This window comes from Lingula anatina, chromosome 2 (genome assembly GCF_051362555.1).
Source record: "Lingula anatina isolate TDL-2025a chromosome 2, LinAna3.0, whole genome shotgun sequence".
In the NCBI taxonomy this organism is placed as follows: Eukaryota; Metazoa; Brachiopoda; class Lingulata; order Lingulida; family Lingulidae; genus Lingula; species Lingula anatina.
In genome coordinates, this window is record NC_141768.1 from 14,855,787 (window position 1) to 14,878,929 (window position 23,143).

General features: G+C 36.5%; 1 protein-coding gene across 1 annotated transcript in view; it reads right to left on the minus strand.

Annotated features, from left to right (window-relative positions):
* The window catches only part of LOC106154559 (guanylate cyclase 32E), a 40,569-nt gene that overhangs the window by 3,576 nt on the left and 13,850 nt on the right, over positions 1 to 23,143 (minus strand). The window contains exons 3-17 of the mRNA XM_087005397.1: positions 13,206 to 13,515; positions 12,314 to 12,466; positions 11,442 to 11,632; positions 10,744 to 10,879; positions 8,765 to 8,916; positions 7,028 to 7,133; positions 6,540 to 6,618; positions 4,906 to 5,014; positions 3,918 to 4,079; positions 3,119 to 3,223; positions 2,643 to 2,714; positions 2,136 to 2,298; positions 1,697 to 1,840; positions 685 to 862; positions 145 to 285 (exon numbers count right to left, since the gene is read on the minus strand). Of these exons, the coding sequence (XP_086861523.1) occupies positions 145 to 285; positions 685 to 862; positions 1,697 to 1,840; positions 2,136 to 2,298; positions 2,643 to 2,714; positions 3,119 to 3,223; positions 3,918 to 4,079; positions 4,906 to 5,014; positions 6,540 to 6,618; positions 7,028 to 7,133; positions 8,765 to 8,916; positions 10,744 to 10,879; positions 11,442 to 11,632; positions 12,314 to 12,466; positions 13,206 to 13,515 (2,201 nt within the window). The remainder of the gene's footprint in view (positions 1 to 144; positions 286 to 684; positions 863 to 1,696; positions 1,841 to 2,135; positions 2,299 to 2,642; positions 2,715 to 3,118; positions 3,224 to 3,917; positions 4,080 to 4,905; positions 5,015 to 6,539; positions 6,619 to 7,027; positions 7,134 to 8,764; positions 8,917 to 10,743; positions 10,880 to 11,441; positions 11,633 to 12,313; positions 12,467 to 13,205; positions 13,516 to 23,143) is intronic.

A 23,143-nucleotide genomic window follows, 5' to 3' on the forward strand; every position in this document is an offset into this window, starting at 1 on the left:
ACAGACAATTTGTAAAGATTATCTAAAATGTAATTTTTGACTTAAATATGGGCTCGAGGGGTCAATATTTTTGGTATACATCGGGCCATGTAAAGAAAACCGACTAGTACATTTATTTTACAAAAATACCAATTTAACACTCACTTGGGAAGCATTCTGTGCAGAAGTGCCACTGTCTTCTTTTTCTCTTCAATAAGTTGGAGAGTTCGTTCGTCCACCAGAGACTCCAGGTCACTTTGATACTTTTCCATCATTGCCATCATGTTGTCAAATATATTTGACTTCCTGATAAAAACAAAACCGAATGAAATAATGAAAGGAGACCCTTTCTTAAACGCACCCCTATTTACCATTGGGTGGCCGTATCATGCTTAAGATTCCTATTAATCATAATGAACATTTGCAGAAGGTGCTGTTATGTCTACGATATAGTATGTTGACATACAGTGCAATAAATCTACAATTGAAGCAGTACACTACCAAGGTTGAAAATAAATTTAAGGAGATAAATAACAGACGATTTTCTTCCGTATGCAAACGCCCTATTTTTGTATCTCCCGTTTTAAAACTTTCTGTCTGTTCCTTTAGTCTCCTGATGGTACTTGTATATGATACTGGACGGCAAAGAGATATCAAAAGCTAAAGTTAAAGGTAATAAGGATTATAATTATTTGTAAAACGTACATGCCGGTTTTCATCCCACGCAGCCGAAATCGTATTTCTTTAAAATCCGGTCTTAGGAACGGGTTTTCGTTCCAGCAGTCGGCCATACATTGTACTATATAGTCTTGGCACTGCAAACCGGATGTCTTCGGACGAAATGGCTCCGCCTCTGACGAATCTTGGACCTTTTCAATGATCTCTTCATAGAATAACAATAACATTAATAAATATTCTTTAAAAAGAGGTTTAGAATGCGTTATGTATCTGACAAGTAATAATAAGAGGAGAAAAAGTGACAAGTGTAAGCACAACAACAACGAAAACGACACTGTTAATAGATGTAAACATTTTGCAAATTTCATCAAAATAGAAATAAGTGTTGGCACTCGTAAAACTTCACGTCAAAACAATAAGCCTGGCATGAATTGACATACAACGATGTTTTCAATTCAATAATCCACACCAATCACCATCAATCACAGAGTATGTCACTTTATTGTTTAATCTAAAATCGACGCCCAACTCTGCAAACTGGAGCTATCTTTCTTATTTTGTCAATAACGCATAATGGCAAAAGACACTCCACTCACTGCTAATAGACCCTGTAATTGTTATTAAGTGGAAATTAAACTTGCCCTTGTTTACACTCCTGCGCCCAATGATTTCCAAAATATCATTTCACCAATTGGCTCAGAAGCAGCCATTCTTGCGATTGATTCCGAGAATGTCTCTTCGATTTCTAAAGTAATTGTTGTTTTAATCAATACACTTTATACATTTATTTCCTATCAGCAATAGGAAAGACGGAGGCCGAAGTTGGCAGTACTCATAATGTTTCTTAATTTTTTTAGCAACACTACCTGATTCAAACAGTGAATTTCATAGACTTCCCACCCACAGCCACGACACAAAGAAATATTTTCTCACCAAATCAGGATAAATAAAACAATTCTCACGAAGGGAACGCTTTGTAATATGTCCTTTTTTGACTAGCTTTATTTTATTTTTTTTTAAAGAATGGTTGATCCAGTACCTCTCGCTGTTAATTCAGTATCTCCCCAAGGTCCGTCTCGGGTAATTATCTCATGAAGAATGATACCAAAAGAATACACGTCTCCTTCTTGACTGCCTCGTATACTTGGGCTACGCAACAGTTCCGGTGCTTTCCAAAGTAAATCTGTAAAACAGCCAAGGTGTTTTTGTTCAACGAATGCTTCATTATCATCAGCGAAATACATTTTATTTCCAGCACTATATGTTGATAAAACTTTAAAACCAAGTACGGTCGTCCCGCTGTTGTCAGGCAGATCGACAGACAGACAGACAGGAAGACAGACAGACACACAGACAGACGAACTGCCACGAAGTTGCAAACGGAATAACTGTTGCACTATGAAGTTTGAGCGGAATACATGTAGTTATTGGGAAAGCTTAGCTAAGAGTGAACGAAAAAGATTTTGAAATATACGTACTTCTATACTTAACAATTTCATTTTCTTGTTCCAGTAACTTATTCCTTATATCCAAGAACCCAAAGTCTGTGATTTTCAGTGTCCATCTGCTGTTAACCACGCAATTGGTGCTTTTGAGATTACCATGATAGTAAACACTACTCTCATGCAGAAACATTATTCCCTGAAAGTAAATGTGGATCAAAAATGAAATCATTAATAGCCAGTCAACAGGATATTATTGTTTGATCCTCTGTCAAAACACAATACCCAAGAGGGCGCAGAGAGAACAAAACAACAGAGCTGTTTGATTCTAGATTCAAACTAGGAATCTCATTGAAATGTAATGCTAGAGAATGCGTCATTTTCTGTATCAAATTGCATTGCACGTTCAAAGTTGTCAGTCTATATCATTATGCAATAAAATGCAAGCAGTGATTTTCTGCAATAAAACTATTATTATATATATTCTTGACAGACACTTTAACAAACGTATGTTGCACCGACATGACACTTGACAAATCTTACCTTAATTAGGTCAAATACAAGAGAGGCAATAAACATCGCATCAAGCTTCATGTCCTCGTTCTCAAGGATATCCTGAAATACAGTTTATTATATTTATATCTATGTGAGTACAAATACATTAACAATGACATACCTCTGCGAAAAATTAAAAGCTCACCCTGGAGAACAATCAATCTTCATATAGGGGCTGGACTGTACTGCCATAAAATGTACAGTATATACCTTTTAACTTTCACTTACACTTTTTATTTTTGACAAATGTAAAAGGGTCTAAAAGGGACAATTTAATCAAGATAACTGATTGAGTACTGTTGGAAATATTCATCACCTTTGGCTTCAAGAGTCTACAGTCTTGAATTCGGTGTTTGGTACGAAAGGTGAACCTTCACTACAAGTACGTATTACTTGCCTATATCAGATCCTTCTATATGATCACGATGTCTATTCTACAATTTTAATTATTAACATTAACAAACCTGTAAACTGCCCTTGGCGCAGTACTCTGTGACGATTATAAAAAAGTTGTGGCCAACGCACGCACCGACAAACGGACATATATTGTCGTGACGGAACTCTTTCATCTGAAGCAGAAAACACAGCTTTGGTTCATTTATACACATTCCAATCAAAGTCTTATTCGTAAGTCAGTAACAATTAAAGATACACGTATTAGTTAATTCCGCGTGGAAAATTACAAAAGTTGCAATCAAGGAATGAACTGAGAGAGTACCTCATGAAAACTTTTAAAATATGGGGTAATTTTGACGGATGTTGGATTATACGTAGGCGGATACGAGGGGGATAGAAAAAGAGGTTTGAAAAATATCCCGCGCAGGACGTCTGTATAAAAATACACATTTGGGAAATCATGAGAAACGTGACATATCAGTGACAAGTTCAGACATGAAAATAAGTAGGAAGAGATGCATCTGTCTCACCCACCCCTCTGAAAGGATTTACCTTAAGGTAAGAATGAATTTTCACAAAATTAAAAACCCTCTTCAGAAATATATATCTTTTATATTTTCGATTTGCATTAAAATCTGTTTATAAAATGGAAAAACTAAAGGTTCTTCGTGAAAAAAAAACACGTCATAAGGCCAAGGAGTCGTTTAATTATGAGTATCATAAAACAATCACTGTTTGGCACCTACACGTACTTGTTGCTTTAGTGCTGTCGACCCTTTCGTCGTGTATATCCGGTCACAGAGAAACGATAGTTTGGTACAGACCTGCTATTTTACAAAACTGTAGTAAGCACATGAAGCAACTTACCACTTTCATTTCTTTTTTCATGTCTCTGTTTATTTCAAGGCCTTTCTTGCACATCTGTTTCAGCGCCACCACCTGGCCGTTATAGGTACCAGTGGCAGTAAATGTATGGAAGTTGGAAGATAGTCTCGAGTCCATGGAACCTGGAGTACTGATGATTGTTACCTGTAATTAAAGAAAAGGATATATATTTCGTGACTGTTTGTGTGTCTGTTTGTTTGTTCGTTCGATGACATGTACACCCGTACGGCTGTTTCATTCGTTCTTCATCTTTTTAGTGCGCCGTTTTGTTCATTTCTTTCTTTCGATCCGCAATTTTCATTCTACCAGGAATAACTATTGTTATTCATGTAGTTAGAGAGAGAAAAGAAAAGTATTATTTTCTTCGCGTTATTTTAAGATATATGGTTTTCTGTAAGTAAAGTTACCACTGTCACATAATGAAAACATATGGATGCATTTCATCTTATAAGCGAACAGCATATGCTTGCAATATTTCATATTTGCTAACACATTAATGTTATCATAACGTCTGGACAAAATATATCGGAAAAGTAGGATACTGCTGGGTAATCGTAATTCCTCTTATAAATGAATATAAATACGTTCATGGAATTATGGAATGGATATAAATGTCTCTGTAGCTTTGCCGGTAACATAGATACAGTGTGTACACTGAGCCACTTAATAGATAAACCAGTTTATGATTTGCATCTGAAACAAAATCATTATTTTCAAAAAAATACCTAAATACACAATTATGTTTCATTTTGGAGTATTATTTTTCAAAAATGCTCTTGAGAAACCCGTATTAAGATTGCTTCTCATTCTAAAGGTTGAACGGGGCAAGCAACTATTATATTACATTGTCGGCGCCTCATGGTCAAAGAGCGTAATCCAACATGTACGTTACGTGAAAATAGTGCAATGCTAGGAAAGATGCCAAAAGTGGATTATGAAAGCGTCCTTAATGCGTGGAAAATAAATATACCTTGCTTCCGGATTGATCCTCTGTCAGTAAGACATTGGAGATACCTTTGATCTCATCCACGTTGATTCGCCACAGTAAACCAGCTATTTCTTGTTCATAGCGTCGCTGTCTGTACAGGAAAAAAAAAATAAATGCTTTTGGATAACTCATCGTTAATATTGTGAAGTCTATAAACACAAAAGAGACCATACATTCCAAAATTTTATTATCTGTGGGCGACATGGAAAGAGCTCAGAAGGCAAGACAATATTGTCATAGGAAAAAGTATATATTTTGGGAGACTGGTTTTTAATCAGTGATTCACTAATTAAGATGACATTAGAAGGAACATGCCTTGACATTTCGTGACATATAGCGATGCACAAACTACAAATGAAGATCAACTCAGTTAAAATGCAAAAGTGATTACATGCACAGTAGCGCGTTTCCTCATTCTATCAAAAGGTCGGGTAAACACGTGTGACACGGTGTACAACGCATAATAACCTTGGGTATGATACAGATAATATTAGTGAGTTTAGGAATTATCTGCCTTCTTACATTCTTTGGTGAAACAAAATGTTATTTTTGCAAAGTACAAGCGATCTCTTTGGTCTTTAGACAGGTTCCTCAAAACGGCTATAGGCTTAAATTTGGTCTGAACTTTTAGAACCAAAGTTTGGTCTAAATCTGCTCAAGATATTCATACATGTAGTGGCCCACTAAGTACAGTACGTATTGCTTTAATGCCTTAGGTATGCGTCCCACCTGCTCTTAAACAGACGCAATGTTATATTTAATTAGACTACGGCTGATTTATCTTGTGTTGAGGTGGGCAATAATGTGACCTAAATGTTTAGATAAGTTTTAGTGCACAGGTTTTTTTTACAACAGGTCCCTGTTCACTTCAGTTTTTATCAATTAACATGACAACTGGAAAAACAAGATAACAAAGCGCAGTCTTAGTCAGTATCTGATCAAATTAACCCAGATATTGGTGTGTCCTTCACTGGCTTCGCTACGTGACGCAGCCGTATGATTGAAAAGTAAAGAGACAAAATCGTCTTTATCTTCGAGAGGTAGGCCTTAGCCTTTTTATTCAAAATAAAGAAAAGGCAGAACTATTTTTTTGGTAAAGCTAAGCTTACATCATCGGTATTGATTAGTCAGTAAGCACACGCTGTTTTGAGGAAGAATAGGAAATCAGTAGCCAAAAATCAGTGACGAGCATTGGAACGTCCTAAGACCAGAGGCTATAATGCTCCTATTTCGTGATAAAGATTTGCGTAACAAACGTGTATCTCACCCAAGAAACACACGTGTACCCAGTACACGTGTGTTACACAATTGCCAATTTTGTGAAAATAGGTTCTGTTTTTTTTACCTCTAGTTTTAAATGCATGTACATTTAGTTCCTGGAATATGCTGTACACATAATTATCTTTTAATCATTTGTCCTATTTTAGCATTCCAAGTTGGGACATAGAAAGTTTTAGACATAATTTCAGCAGTTTCTCAAGGCAACAACAACCGTGTACCACTCACTCAGTCTACGGCGGAATTCATTAACCTAAATGAAATAGCAGTAAACATACGTTTTCAAATCTTTTTTTAAAAGCATTTCTTATATCATGGACCAAATTAAAAGATCTTACCTGTACAAGAATAGAGCAATGACCCCAGTGACCAACAGCAGCCCCCCTATCACGCCAAAGGATATCTCCATTGTAAAATCTGTAGAAAATTATCAAGGCATTTCATATCAAGCATTTGTTAAATGTCAATTTAGAAATGCGATATAAATGGAAGATAAAGTCATTGCATATTGTAATTTAAGAAACATGTTTTTTATTATTAACCCTTTCCACCGCCATACCAATTTACACAAGCGGTTGAACAGCTGGAGAAAATCGTTGCAGTTAATTTGCCTTTGTTTTATAAAAGGATTGTCATGACGATTCATTCATATTTTTCATGTACTAAATACTGCTCATAAATGAAAAAGATGTTTATTAATGTAGCATGTCATATACTACATGTACATATAACTACCAGTAAATTATCATTTCCAAATGGAAGTTCTTGAATTAAATAATATGTAATGCTCGTCGTGTTAATTCGTGCCCCACAGTATTAGCCTTACCTTTAGGTGTCTGACACTTCTCTCCACTATATCCGCAAGGCGGTTCGTCTAGCGGGGGAGCACCGTTAATCCAGTCAATCTGCTGGCCGGAGAAAAGCTGGAACTGCTGCAATATGGAACCAAAACGCATGTGGCATTGGCGTGACACCACAACACTCTTGTTTTGTAGCTAACAAAACTTTTTACAGTCGCTAGAATGTTTGTGATGGAAAAATAGACTCAATTTCACAAGGTCGTTTCGCTGTCAATGCCCTTACAGACTTCTTTCACATTCCTACATTTATTAGTTTAAAGCATCCTCCCTGAGGCAATCGTGAGGCACATTTTTATATCCCATCAAGAAATCTGTCAATACTACTCACACGTTGTGCCAAATTTAAAATACGGGGCGGTGACAAAACTTGGAAGTATGTCATAATGCAATTGTAAAATCCAACCTTCAGGTTAATGACTAAGTCTTTCCTAGCATTGACCTACACGGAATAGCCAGGTGAATGCCAATTATGGTTAAAGGTTAAGTGTCAGACAGGAGCCAAAAGGCAAGTAAGACAGCTGTGAATTATCATGGCCGCAAGAAAGAATCGTTAACTGGTGAAATAACCGATTATTCTGGAACTTTTGTTTTCCAGAAGAAGGTTACTAACGAGTCACTTGTTCGTGACAAATACCGTGTAATTTGGTGGAATGTATTACATCTTACTATTAATGTTCAATTTCAAGAACATGGGGCCATTTCTCAAAGGAACCCAAAAAGTGATCTCTCTGTTACAAAGACGCTCAGTTTCGTCACACCGGTCCATGGTGCATGCCTCGTAACGTCAGCGCAATACTGACGGCTCTAACTGACCTACACCTGTGAACGTGTGACGCAGAGTAAATGCAGTGTCTTCTTTTCTGGCTAAAATCCAGTTAATGAAACCCAGTTTTTGTGCTAACGGCAACAAATAGGCGGAAATACAAAGTGTTTTTTAAACGAGTGCACTCAAAAGCCCGATTAATAGTATACTGACTACTCAACAAACCAGGAAACATTTTCTTTAGCCTGTTTGTATAATCATCAGGTGGTTTAAAGGTATAAAGAGAAACGAGTCTGTCCAACATGTCTATTTTAAGATATATTTCGGAATACTGACTCAAAGGAGATCCTAATGTCGGAGAAAATTATATGGGCATTTCTTCGTACAAATTAAAATCCCATCCCCACATTACATATTTCCTAGTTAACCCACGATATACAAAACACAACTAACCGATATATTTCGGCCTCTTTGCAACATCACAAGTTAAATACATGTATACATGTAGGAGGCGCAGAATTGTTTGGTAACAGCAATAATTTGTATGCATGAATACAGCATATTTGGGACAGCTTGCCAGACTGAATTTTTAATATAAAGTTTCATTCTTACGGTCACAATATTAAATGCTTACAATAATAAGTAACAATGGCAAATTATTTACTCAATTTAATTCATAAGCGGGCTAATAAATAGGGCCTATATCAAACAGTTTATTCCTGTGTTGGCTTGTTTACTGATACTTTGTATGGCTGTTGGTGAGAATAATTTTTGAAATTTTAGAATGGAGAAGACACAAAAAAACCCAATGGAGGACTTACAGTACGAGAAAGGAATGATATGGGTGTTTCGTCGACCATACTTCAACCCCAAGTTCCCACCCCAATCCCACCCCAAAATACAGATTTTCTAGTGAACCCGTAAAGTACACAATACCTACCGGCAATTGCTCTTTCTCTTCTATGATAAAGTGGCCGACTGGCAACATGGAGTAGTTGGCCCTCTTGGAGTGGAACGGTCTACGTGCGAGGACGGTGTAGTTTCCCTCTGCGTCCCCGTTCTTGTCAATCTTGCACAAGAAACCTTGAATACCTAAACACATATGATATATGACAGACAATAAAAATTATAAATCGATTGATTTCTATTTCATTTTTATTTCTACATTTTATCTGACCTCGATATTTGTATAGTTATAATCAGATGGTTCATATGGGGTACATGTGCATAAAAAAATCTAAAAAAGTCAATGTACAATCAACTAATGAATCACGATGGTAAGTGTACAAACATGCTTAAATGTGTCGGGCAATCAGATCGGGTCATCTTAGCAAGATGTCCAAGAGCACACCTGTCACAATATGTCAGCTAGCCGGATGGGATATAATACTCGGAAGTCTGCCATATTTTTATGTTTTGCCGTTCGTTCTAATATCGATTCATTCACTGATTTTGTCTGGCAACAGTGCAAAGAGGAACAATATTGGACATATGTTCCTGTAAATCCCCGGAGAACCATATTATCATCAAAGCCCTTTTGCTTTTGATAACCTACACGAACTAGCACATCCTGAACTAGAATATACCATATGTAAATGGGAGTAATTCAGAGCAACTTTTTCACCCCTGCTCCGCTACTGAAGAGATCCAATATTGTGTTCACAGTGCAAGCGATATTTCATGTGCTCATGTGCTAAATTCTACCACTGAATGTAAATGTTGATCATAATCTGTCAAAATTTCATGAAACAAAAGCTAAGTCTATGTCTCGTACACAGTAACCGACATACATGTACTAGTACCACGCATAATAACGAATCTCATTATTAACATCTCGCTGTGCGAAATAACCGACCCTTGTGAATGTCCCCATCATGTACTGAAGACTTATTAGACGCGTTAATGGAGGAATGGTTTGGCAGTGTTTCAGTTCGAAGAACCTCCAGGGAAATTACAGAAAGAAAAGAAATGAAGTCCCCCTTTTACGCACATGTTCTAATAATCGCGAGGTACCCATGGTCTTCCCTCACCTAATATACCAAATGATGATATTAAAAAAATTAACGCCGTTCGATATTTATAACTAACGGACACTGTTTCGATTTCCAGACCCCATAGACCATTATTAACACAGATCTCTAATCCTAAAGCTGTTCTGGTGACACATGGTGCATTTGCCATAAACCGTACAGATGGCTTCTACTTTGATAAAAAAGAAATAATGGAGGTGGTTGGTCATTGAGTTATCTTGATGAGTCTACGTTTATCTAGATTTGATTGGATGCCAATTGTCCCAGTTGTAGGTCCCGGGTCTCTAAACACATTTTAATACTGACGCCCACCTAGTACATCTATCGTACGTAACAGGGATGGATCTCTAAGCAAGAAGGTTTTCTAATCGACATGCTCTTGGTACAAAGTTTTCCAAAAAATAAGGAAACATCTATTATAGACCTAGAATAAGTAGTTGTTCTGGCCATCAGGAAAATTATCATATGTCCCCTAATTCTTTCTTGCTAAGATAAGTTTTTCCCATTTTGTTTCGTTTTTCAGGGAACCGTATGTATTCAAATCAAAGATAAGATAAAAAAAATATTGAAATTGCAATTCGCAACAATTTCTGACAACAGCGTGTCTTCATTTGAATGCATTTTATGGAAGCCCGGAAAAGAACACACGTTTAGCTGTTTTAAATGGCTATCAAAACGAATTAAAAGTCGTGACGTTTAATATTCAAAAACACATACACGAATTGGGCACATAGTACACTGTACACAATCATTAAATGTAAATGATATCATGCAACTTGAAAGAGCCACGTAAACTACCTGTATGTCGTGTGTCCTTGTTGGATAAACAGCGTCTAAAACTAATATACATATACTTATAATTAATTAACACTTGACTTTTATAACTTACTCATGTAAGTGCGACCAAGAATTTTGGAAATAATGGCTTTTCCATCAGTGATGTTTTCTCCCGCCTGCACCACTTTCTGCAGTGCGTCTGCATATAACATCACTGCATCGTAAAGATATGCAGCATACACGGAAATCTGAAGAAATATAAATAATCGTAACATTAAATATTATTATTATAGTATAAAATGATCTGAAATGAAAAATAGGAGCGTTAAGATCCTTTATACCACAAAAAACTAATAAAAAAGAGAAAAATCATAATAATAGAAGAAAAATAAGGATGTAAAGGACTTTGATATTCAGACATCATTAATATAACTTGAAACAGTTGTTGTTTTTATGTTTGAACGTTTAACTGGTAAAACTGGATGGGAGGCCGATTACACCAGTTGTCATCCATTACAGGGAGAGGTTTAGGACAATATCTGGAAAATATCGACACTAACAGCAATGGCCCATCATCGACTTTCACACAATCGTAACCATGCAAACAGACTTCAATCCCAAGAGTATAGCTAAAATAGCTGATGGTTAAAATATAAGACAGTAATATATCTAGTGGCATGTTTGCAAAATCTACAAAATCAATGCATCTCTTTTGCACAGCCCCGTCTCGTCGAGTGATTTACGCAAATCTGTAAAATCCCGCACTTTCTTATTCCAGTTAGTTCTCAGATACATAATATAAACACTTACTCGTTTCTTTTCGGGAAAATCTGGATGTCCCCGGAAAACTGGGAACTTGAATGGTGGCAACGCATTATACTTGTTAACTTGGTCATGGAAATCTTTGTAGCGTTGGTTGTCAGGGTAGCTTGTGCTGACGATGACAAGAAGCGAGCGAGCTGCCTTCAGTAGCAGTCGCGAGTCTGGCTTGTCGGTTATTCCTGAAAATGGGATCACGAAAATAATTGACTTTCGAGCTAAAATGGCTATAAATATGTTGAATTGCTCTTAGACGTTTTGTTGGCTCTTTACATGAGATCCGTTTGATGCTCAGCTTGATTTAGGGTAGAAAGGTCTTTAAAATCTATCTAGTAACTATAAATGTATCGATATTTAGGAACGTAACGGCTAGACTACTGAGTGTTTCATGAGCCCCTACAAGCGTAGCATAAGATTTGCTTAAAAAGCAAAAACATCACTAAATGAATAAGTTGTCATCATTAAAGATAAATTTTGTCAGCTTTCTCATTTCCTTCAAATCCTCCAGTGCTTGATAATTGCAAGACTGTTTTACAGGCAAGAGCTAATTCGGTATGGGGTGGGAACTGCGCGTTGATGTTTCTAGACATTACAGATATTAAGCCACATGAACTGGAAATAAGCGTGCAACTTTAGGTTTTTGAGGGCTTTTCCCTCCTCCATTTCAAAGAATTTAGACAATTGATATAATCAAATCAATTACTGAATGAATGAATTAAGTTACAACAACAAAAATAACAATCTAAAGAATTAATGCACGGAAAAATAGATGAGAAAAAGAACGAATAGCAGGACAGACAAAAAAGGCAAACAACCTAACAAGAGCAAAAAAATCAAATACATCATAACAGTAATGAACTTACGCTTAAAAAACATTATAGGGTCATTCTGCACAGAAGTGTAGCTGTCATGGTCCACGTAGACCAAGGAATAGTTCCCACTGGCCAGAACACCCAATTTGTCTAAGTTTTCCATCAGAGATATGAGAGCGTGGTGAGTACCGAACAGAACATAGACTGAAATAACAATACACGATATGATTAACAGAGTTCGGTCCACAACAGCGGCGGTAGAATAATAATTGTTATGGACACCAGATGTGTTTTCATTTATAACCAACTTAATGGCTCTTAATGATTTACGAGGTAAGTTTTGTATCAGATTTGCTTTGTGAGCTCCTGACCAAAAACGGACGATCTCTTTATCCTAGGAGATTGTACTGGTATGTTATCGTGGGTTAGAACCGAGTGGATCATCGATCAGTTATTGAGGGCATTCAGCAAGGTTAAAAAAGATTCGCGATCTCTACTCCGTGTATCAAGAAAGCACTCAATCATCTATACAGAGCTCTCAGATCTAAAGGCTTGAGCGGATTCAATATTTCTTCTTCATTAACCCAAGAACGATGCACGAACGTGGAGCAGGTGCCTTAATGGTTTTTACATCATTTTGTAAGCAACTGCAAATCTTTTTGCTGGAGTCGTCACGTAAATGTTAATTTGTTCATTATAACAGAATCAGCAGAAATACGAAGGACAACGCGACATGAATGGATTATTATTGATGATACTGTGGGAACAATACCAATATTCTTGCATGTCAGAGGAATAAAAGAAAAAAAGCAAAATCACGACTTTTTCTCATGAAGATAACCTTCTCGAATGATAAAGGGAACTTTAGGAAAACTCTGCTAGATGATGTAATCACAAAGGAAAAAAGGAAAGAAAGTTCTACTATTACTGCTTAACCACCTACTTCTTGTGCCTTCAAAACTCTCACTGACGATTTCTTGAAATGCTTTCTTTTCGGACTCCGTGTAGCCGAAGTGCGGCTCCGTATACGAAAGTTTACTGTTAATGGTCATATTATGCATCTTTGCCAAATTCTCGACTGTGATTGCAATGGACTTGTACTTGGTGGATGAACCGTAAACCAGTGAAAACTTCTTCCATCTGTTATATTTCATCAACGAGATCACAGATTTGGCCACCTGCGTCGACGGCGGAAAAGTGCGGGCGAAGGTCGGATACAATTCCTTGTCGCTGACTAAAGGTTCCGCACATTTCTGGAAAAACATCAAAAATAAATTAAATATGATGGAGGGAACAGAAAGATTAAATTTCTTAACAACACTGCTAAGAAACTTCACATATTAATCAACAGTAACGAGATATTCAATAAAGATATCTAGTTTTTTGCAGACAATACAACATTCAAGATTCTTCTATGTACAGTTTTTGTTCTATATATTTATTTCCTTTTTATCATGAAATATAAGAATTGAGTGTGCAACATACGGTAGATGTTACCGTAAACATAAACAGAGACGAAAAAATTTAAAACCATATGAAAGTTGTAACTTTACTGATTATGTCAAATAAAATTAGCAAGTATAACGCAAGAATGTACTTCTTAAATCATTTTATCTCACCACACCTTTTGGACATAAATGTATTACCTACTTAAAGGTATACTCTACGCTTTTGAAAATTTCCACAGTCATAATTTGAATGTCTACATATCCGTCAAAGCTACTAATCTTTTCCAAATCAGACCTTGAAGACTAAAACCCCTCCAAATTGAAGCACCTGACTTCGATAGTTCCCTCCAAATGTACAGAGACTGGTCAGTCATTTAGCACAAATTCTTTTAATTAAAAATTGAACCAAATATCTAATCCAAGAGCAGGGAAGAGTCGAGTAATCATTCGTGAGCAGGTGAAAATTGCCTTTTCCCCAGAGGAAATTCATTTTGGTGGGTAAATTCTGTACGGAGAACAATACATGCTGGAAAACACCAGAGATACTTATCGAAACGACTACTTGGTAAAGCAAAAAGTATATGAGCAAAAATGTTCATTAGCTTGGTAGTTGGATCATTAATTAAAATTATCAAACACAAGCCGAGGTATGAAATTTTTTCGTCTTGTGCCTCATAAATTTATGACAAAATGTATGGATGGGAATTTTCTGAGGTCATGGGAATTTCAGATTGAAACTTGTTTCATGGCATGTTAGTTTTGGTGACGGTTTGGCATTTCATGTGCCATGACAGCAAGAAGTAACCACTTATAAAAGGACTGTGAATGGCTATCATACAATCAGTAATCGAAAAGTACTGCACCAGTTGCAATGTTCGTGTTGTCTTTAACCACCCCTTTTTGTGACGAGAAGCTGATTTCCTGGTTGCATTATCCTTTCATCTCACACAAAGGGGCGGTTAATCGATCATGAAAATCAATTACACTTTCGTTTTTCACGTGCCTTTAATGGAATTCAAAGCATTTACCTGTAATGAAAAAAATTAGAGAAACTCTTGCAATTAAGATAGCCATCCAAGTGAATTTGCATCAGTCAGCCTAACTGCCTCAAGAGTAAAATAAAATCCGCATCAAATCAATATCTCGGAAACGGTCCTAATAGCCAATTGCGATATTAGGAACCGATAATGAGATTTAAGTGGCGGTAAAAGAGGCGATTGCTTGCAAGTTTCAATTGGATTCCCATCCTTCATGGCCGTGGGAAGGGTCCAGTTTCTTTTTCTGTGGTCGCCCATCACACCCAAGAAGGGTGGGGAAATGGAAGTCCATATCATTTTGCGGTAATCCCTTTGAGATGGCGCTTTCATTGCATATTAGAGACAAGATATCGCCGCACACGGAAACAGAATCGTTATAAGCATCGCATGTTAAATGCCAACTGAATAAAGCAAAACTGTTTTAAAGGCCGTTTCCAGGAAAAGCTTATCCCTAGCTTGAAGGAAATAGACCATATACAAAATTACGATTGAATGTGACAATGGTTAATAACAGATATTGGGTGAATCTCCTCTCTGAAAACAATGTATTGCAAGGGTTGAATGGATGGAATAAACACGGGTGATTTTTCCATATGTAGATGTATCTGATATATCGATTACATTTCTACCCGTGTCAACATTTTTTATTTTCACTTAGTGAAAATAAAACACATCGGAATATTTAGTAAGTAAAAGAAAAGCAACCAAGCTAGCCCCTTCAAATTATTTAACATGTTAAGATATAGATTTTGCACACATATTTTTATCGTAACCTTTAACGTGTTCATTTAATTCCTGCATCAGCTAAATATATCACCTTCACCAGTAATGAGGTTCCTGAGCGAGCTAACGGTTAATGTGTTGAATTAATTATAGGGAGGTCGTTAATCAGTCAACTTAACACCACAGATGCAAAGTTTTCAGTTTCAATGAAAAGATAATATGTGACATGTTCCTGCTCTCACTTGCAAACAGGGTTATTAAAAAGTTGTCAAGGGAGGTGTATCATTTATCCAAAACCTTAAACATGATATATTACAACTAGAATGGCTGAAGAAAATACATTCCGCTCTATTTAACGTATTAGTCCGGTATGTCCGGTGTAGAATGAAATTGCGTACCATACGAGACTCCCATGGTATTTTATTTCATAATTTTGTCTGTGTTCTGGAATACTGATTCGATGTTAAAAAATCATTTAAACAAAGTTCCCTATCAAAAGAGATAATGTACTCGGAGTAACCATAGTCCCTTGTATCTAAACTCTTTTGCGTATACTTGCTTGGTGCCATTTTTAGGCCCGTTCACGTCGAGCGGTATAGCTTTCTGTACCGCACCAGTTTGCCCTGTCCCAGCATGTCATTGTGCTACGGGGCGTTTAGTCCCTTTCACAATCCCCAACGTATGAATCAAAATAAATCCAAATGACTGAGCTTTTCAGGCACGAGTGACTCTTTTAAGTAATTATAAATAGCCAAAATATTATGTTGTTCATCTCTGGAACTGGAGCGGTACGGAAAATTATACCGCTCGATCTGAACAGGGTCATTGTGTTACACTCTTAACCCTAAGAAGACGTACAAATTAACCGTTTGCTCTGCACACAATGAAGAAGTGAATTGGATGTTGCGCGCTGTTATGTCTAATGTCAATCAAATTTGTCAAGCTAACGGAAGACAGATTTTAACTCCCTCGAGAGAGAATGAAGACAGACTGATTGCAGTTTTGCTAGCTAAACGACGGATGCCTAATGTGAAGTAGTGACGTCATTTTAATATTGAAATGGCAACATAAGTCTTGATTAAGCATAGAAATTTTCCAATAATCTGTCATTTTCGCTTATTACGTGTCATTACTTTATTAACTGTCACAAACACCCGTTACAAAATTGTATCAAAAGCAGTTTGCTATTATAAAGAAGTCAGTTGATTTCATCAGCTTACCGCTCTGAGTCGGAGCAGAATGTAATTTGACACAGTGTATTTTGAAACGCATTAATAATAACGAACGTTATGTCAATGAATACTAAAAAAATATCAAAAATTAAAGGTAACTACAAGAAACACCCAAGCTTCCTTTATGATATTTTCTATGTGCACCAGCTATTATTCTATGCTTTTCTCCCTCGAGTAATGATGCACCTCGATGTATTCGGTACGTTTTACTTCCATGAGGTATTACGATATTAAGTCTCTCCGTGTGCAAATGTCAAGAGGGCAAGAATGTCGTGGCGGCCTGTAACCCAAGCATTAAATTTGTAATTAATAGCGTGAGCTATGGCCATTTTATGCGCTTTCATGGCGTTAGAAAGCGTGTTAGAATGTAGTTACATGAAGTCTTCGCATGAAGTGACTCGAACAAGTGAATATATATATCTTCGCTAAGACTTTAATTACAGAAAACTGGGTAGCCAAGGGAAACGGGAAAGTTATCTACAACTATTCTTGAACATAGTGGATGCATGGTTAGGTACCTGTATATGGTTAAGTTTATTTCAAAGAGAGCTAACTAGAGAAAGGGGTGAAGAGGGTTTGGGGATAGTGCAATTTTACCATGGTTACTTGCAAAGTCGTCTCTGTTGTAACACAACTAGGTTGTAATGAGATATTATCCTGCCTTGAAAAATGAACTGAAGAACAGTTATTGATAAATGAAACAGAAAGAAGCATGTCGATAATGGCTGATTACCTGAATAGAGATGCAGCTGTGTGAGTCACGGCATCTGTCTTTCTTCTTTTTGACTAATTACCACGAAAAAAAGCCGCCAGTGTATAAAAGGACTGTTGACACCGTTTCGTGAAGTGGAATAACAAGCTAGAGGGCAGTTTCTTGCTTTTATCTAATATGGTCAGGCATACACGATTTACCTCTACCTTGATCGCGAACTCAATGCCAGATAATGGACAATAACATATATTCAGGCAATGGTCCATTAGCTTGATTAACAGTAACCAATCGAAAACACAAGCACAGCACGGAATCTTATTGACAGTAGCTTGCCGAGAATCTGCCAATATCTAATCTATATTCTGGAGGCTGTATGTCCTCAAAGAAAAAAGTCTGATGGTGTTTTCATCGCTGGCTGAAATAACAAGGGTTTTCACCTTGAGTTGGTGCCATTAATGGCGTGCTCCTGTTAAAAAAAGACCGTTATTCGAATCAATAAGTAAGTGGGCGTCAAATTCAACAAAGGAGATATAATAAAAGTAACTAAAGTGATTATCGCCTCGCATCGAGGAACAGGGGGTATCTAGTTTAACCTGCATTGGACGTGCGAGTATGTGGGTGTAACTGTTATGTTAATCTTAGAATAATCAGAAAGCGCGTTCATAATCTTGATTAATTTAATTAGATACATACGTAACAGTGTGTGACTAGTATGTGATTGGGCAAAATTTCGAGAAAGACAACACCCAATGTCTTATGTTAGGGATCACTCTGCTAAAATTCTGATTAGACATCTCATTCTTGACCAAAGCAAGGGTATGTCAGCAACAACGGCCGTGGGTGTATATTTACCAGCTTGATGTAAAACATGCTCGATGACCTAATTGGCACATTTTACTTAAAGGCACATAAAACAATGGCATTTTGCCAAAACGATGAAAGAAAGAACACTTTTTGAAGCGTGTTCAGATATCATGTCTGAACATATCAGATTTATCATGTCTGAACATATCAGATCTTTTAAGATATATAACTGTTAAAACAGTTATGCGCCTTTTGATGTGTTGGTTGATGTCGACATACCATTCACATTTAAAACACGGACAACACCACACAAAAATTTATATTAATCACCACAGCTGTATCCTTTACAAAGTAAACATGTGGATTAGAAACAAATCTTTTTCTGGTTGATGCAGCATTGGATATTGTCGTCTTTTTTTGTATATTGATTGTAGATAGGCGAAATGCAGGACCACCTTTTACTTCCTTATAAACCTACTTGCTTCAGGAGGACCCACCTGTTCATGAAAGAAATGGCAGCGTAAAGAGAGAGATCAGACATAGGTAAAATACGCACAAGTTTTACCCCGGGAACGTATTTGGTTAATCGTAAAAAGGTAGAGCTTAAAGTTCCTTAAAACATAAAATAATAAGAATTGAATAAGATGTACATTCGTCTTATAAAAAAATAGTCAAGACTTGTTTGACCACTAACTGCCTCGGAAAATTTTGGGAACAAGAGACCACTTCCAGACCTTTCCTGCACTCCGTTATCTTAGATAGCGTTCCACGGTTTACGGGGGTACCTGTTACCTCATCTCGATCATTAATTCTGTAAGCGCCCAACCGTGAATTAGATATTAACGAACACAAATTGATAATGTGGCTGTTTTTCAAAGAACTGTGACATTTAAGATTTCCGTTATACCTCATAATGAACCAAAAAACTTGGTTAATTAAGGATTCCCGGGATAACAACGGTGGTTTTATAAATGTAGATTCCGTGAATCATTACGTCGCCTGCTGTGATAAAAATAACAGTACGCCTTCAGACCAAGTGAAATGATTATTTCAGTATACATTGAGAGCATCTTCTTTCTGTTTTTTATCGGAACTGTCACGTCGACAGTAGAAGTTGCAGCTGTAACAGTCTTAGTTAGACAAGTATTTTTTCTATCATTTTCACATTAATTAACAAAAATGTTAACGTTGTATTTTTGTATGCAAAACTAAGAAAAGAAAATTTATCTTATCTCATGCATAACATTTTCCAATACAAATTTTTATGTTGTACCAACATGTTTTATTTAAACATTCTCGATTTTGCAAACAAATCGAGACGAAAACTACCATTTTACTCTACCGTAATTAAAAGTCGCCATAACAACCATGACAAGACCGCTCAGCTTGCTCAGACCATAGTACTGCAAACTACTCCTTTCGTGGCATCGTGTCATAATAGGTGCGTGTTACTTTGAGAAAGGAGACGTTTATTTCAAAATCAATACTTATTCAGTCTTTCTTATTTTGAAGCGATATTACTAAGTTAGATAAGCAAGAAGATTTCATCGAAGAAAAAAGGCAATCGAAGCACAGCCTTTCTGAGCATGGGACAGTGACTTAAAATTGAAGATTTTGTTTCCGTTGAAATACATGTGAAAAAATACACGTATGCAATCGTGGAAAAGTGGTTTGATCCGGTGTAACGAAACTAAGGTCTGTGTAACTAAAAGTCTGTCCGTTATTTACTTATAATGGTTAGGGTTATCTGACCTAAGGGTGTCAAAATCTAGGTCGAGTTTTACCTGTAGGCCTACAAATGAATGGGAAGTGGACTCTATAATGGGGGGCTACTTGTCACGTTACACCGGAGAACAATTTCTACAATAGTTTAGGTGCAGTTACATGGTGATTTATAGTAAGCCAAAAAGCCAGAAATTCCTTGTGCCTTTTTGAAACAATGCTCTAATGTAATTGAAAGCAAGGAGCGAAAAAGTAAAAACAAATCTACATCATTTTTATTATTGCTTAATAAAATATGTATAATAAAATCTTGGCATTGACCTTGACCTTTTAATACCATACTTCCCGTCTACATTTCAAAATATACCAAAAATATACCAAAAACTAGAATTTGGAACTGATATTCTTGGAAATTTACGTACCACGAGTTCATCAAAAAGCGATTTCCAAAACTTCGTGTCTAATGAGCGATCAAATAGCATTTGATATTGAATATTGGAACTGAGCTGTAGCATAGATTTAGTTACATGGTAACGTTAACGTAGTTACCCTGTATATGCCATAGCATGTATATGTACACACAAAGATCTGAATGGCGCACAATAGGCAACAGGGCATTCGCCTCTGACGCAAAAGATCGTGCCATCTAATTTTTGCAGAAGAAAAAAAAACATTACTCGTATAAATCATTGTAAAAGATTAACAGGATTACGTTATTAGAGGAAACATGATTATTTCATGTTAGATGATGGCTATGAAATTCAATTTACTAGTCCTGCAAACCATTTTGTCTGACATATCTGGATTGCGTATTTAGTTGACATTCAGTCCCAATCAGTCCCCGGCGCAATTTATTTTACGATGCCTTAAAAATCATTATCAGAGACCAATGTAAATGTCAATCACTGGGAAGCTACATTTGTTGAAAGCACAATCCAATACCTTCATTTGTACCTGATTAAATAAAGGAAATTGTTTTTTTTTCTAATCATTTAAACATCTTGGCACTAGCAGAGTAGAAAATTAAATGACTGGTCAGTTAAATGCACGCATCTTTTGCTTGATGAACATGTATGAAAACCATCATTGAAGTACTGTACATATATTTATGGATATATTTGAGGAGTTTCATATAAGGACTCAGACGGTATAATTTTGATGACAATTATTTCATTGAGACTGACATAACAATTAAATCAGTCTCAGCGTAAGATTCAAATAGTTCTTAAATCACCCTTCGTTTTGACCACCCGTTAGGGCTACTTCCAGATTCATCTGAAGTATCTAAATATCTCCTTAACAAACCAAAAATTTGCTACTTTTATTTCTTGTTTATCACCAGACGTATTTATTTAGGCATGTCCCCTCCTGTATGCTAGCACAATTACAATCACCCAGAATATCAATCCTATTATTAATATATCTAAGAGGGATCATGTGAGAATGCATTAGAATAAAGGATGCAACATTTACAAAACTATTATCTTGCAGCACTCTGATCTTTGGGTTTTGTTTACATGAGTGAAATGTTAGACGGGTCTGATTTGTTATGAACATAATGTCTGTATATTAGAATAGTATTAGAACCAATACCAATTTTGCAAAAATATAAAGAAAAAAGAAAAAAACTTAATTGGTCTGATCTCCATATGAAGGTATGCAATCAAATGTACTTTTGTTGGGTCTAGCATATGCCTTCGGATCGATCTAATGCCGCAGAAATAGGACTGTGTAATCGGACACTGTTTGTGCTTACCGTTCATTGTTTATCTAGAGATGGCATGGGCTCCTACCACGCGATTATTCCATTAACGGTGCGATTGAGGAATACACATATATTACAAGCATATCCATAAATGAAAAGCTTTTTTTCCCATATGAATGACAACAAAACAGTTCAACCTGAAGAACTGAATACAGAAACTGAACACAAACCATCTATTTGTTTTGTATAATGGTTTTCCTTTAACGATGAAAACACATCTTTTAAAGTAATTTTTAATGGCGTTAATCATGAAAAAACAATACAGTTCCCTTACCATCATCACGCTACTTGAACTAAATCACAGACCTAGATAATCCGTATGAAATTAGTCTGTCATCGATAGAATGATATTTGTTACAGTGAAGGGCACTGCCATAAACGTTATACAATTTTATAACCCTGCAGGCGAGACATATTGCCTGATATTATCAAAATGCCCACTTTATTTCATGTATTATATTTGGATATGAAAATATCTAATATATGCCTGCACCTACATATTCTTCATACCGTTCTGGCGCTTGAGAACGAGTGTTTCTTTACACGCTACATGCATCTACATATACATGTATCATTCTAAGGACCGTTTTTGTAATTATGTTTTGTACATGTAATTGATCTTGTGCTCTCTTTCTTTTTTTTTTACTCTCTGTGTGTGTGTGTGTGTGTGTGTGTGTGTGTGTGCGTGCGCGTGTGTATGTGTATGTGCGCGCGTCCCTGTGTGAGAGTATTATGTGCGTGTGTGTTTATGTCTGTGTACCAGTATATGTACATGTGTATACACTGTGTATGTATATCTGTGTGTGTGGGGGGTAACAGAGAGAGAGAGAGAGAGAGAGAGAGAGAGAGAGAGAGAGAGAGAGAGAGAGAGAGAGAGAGAGAGAGAGAGAGAGAGAGAGAGAGAGAGAGAGAGAGAGAGAGAGAGAGAGAGAGAGAGAGAGAGAGAGATCTATAACTATGCAAAATTCTTATTTTCAATGAAAATCATATTTTAATCGTTATAATCTAAAAGTACATTTCAAAACGAATGCACTCCATATATCCAGGTATTCAGTTATCCACTGTGTTTTCTCGCAACTGAAAAATAACCCGCTTGAAAATAACGGATAATAAGAATCCGGATTTCACGCAATCATATTGCATGGAGGTTTAAGCATACGATCAGGTACCAGTACATCTTCCTGATTATATATAATTAAATTCATCACTTGTGCATGTTGTTATTTGGCAGTATTGGTATAACACCCGTATGTTAAGATACATGAAAAGCCAATCAATGTAATTTAGGCTTATAATATGTAATGATTTAAGAGGGTATGGTACACTTGGTTTGAGATATGTACATATTAAACAGCCAATAGAATTTGATATGGACCCTGGACAATCAGCCATAGGCCAATGCACTGGGCATTCCACAGGATTTTTCTTCTCAAGAACA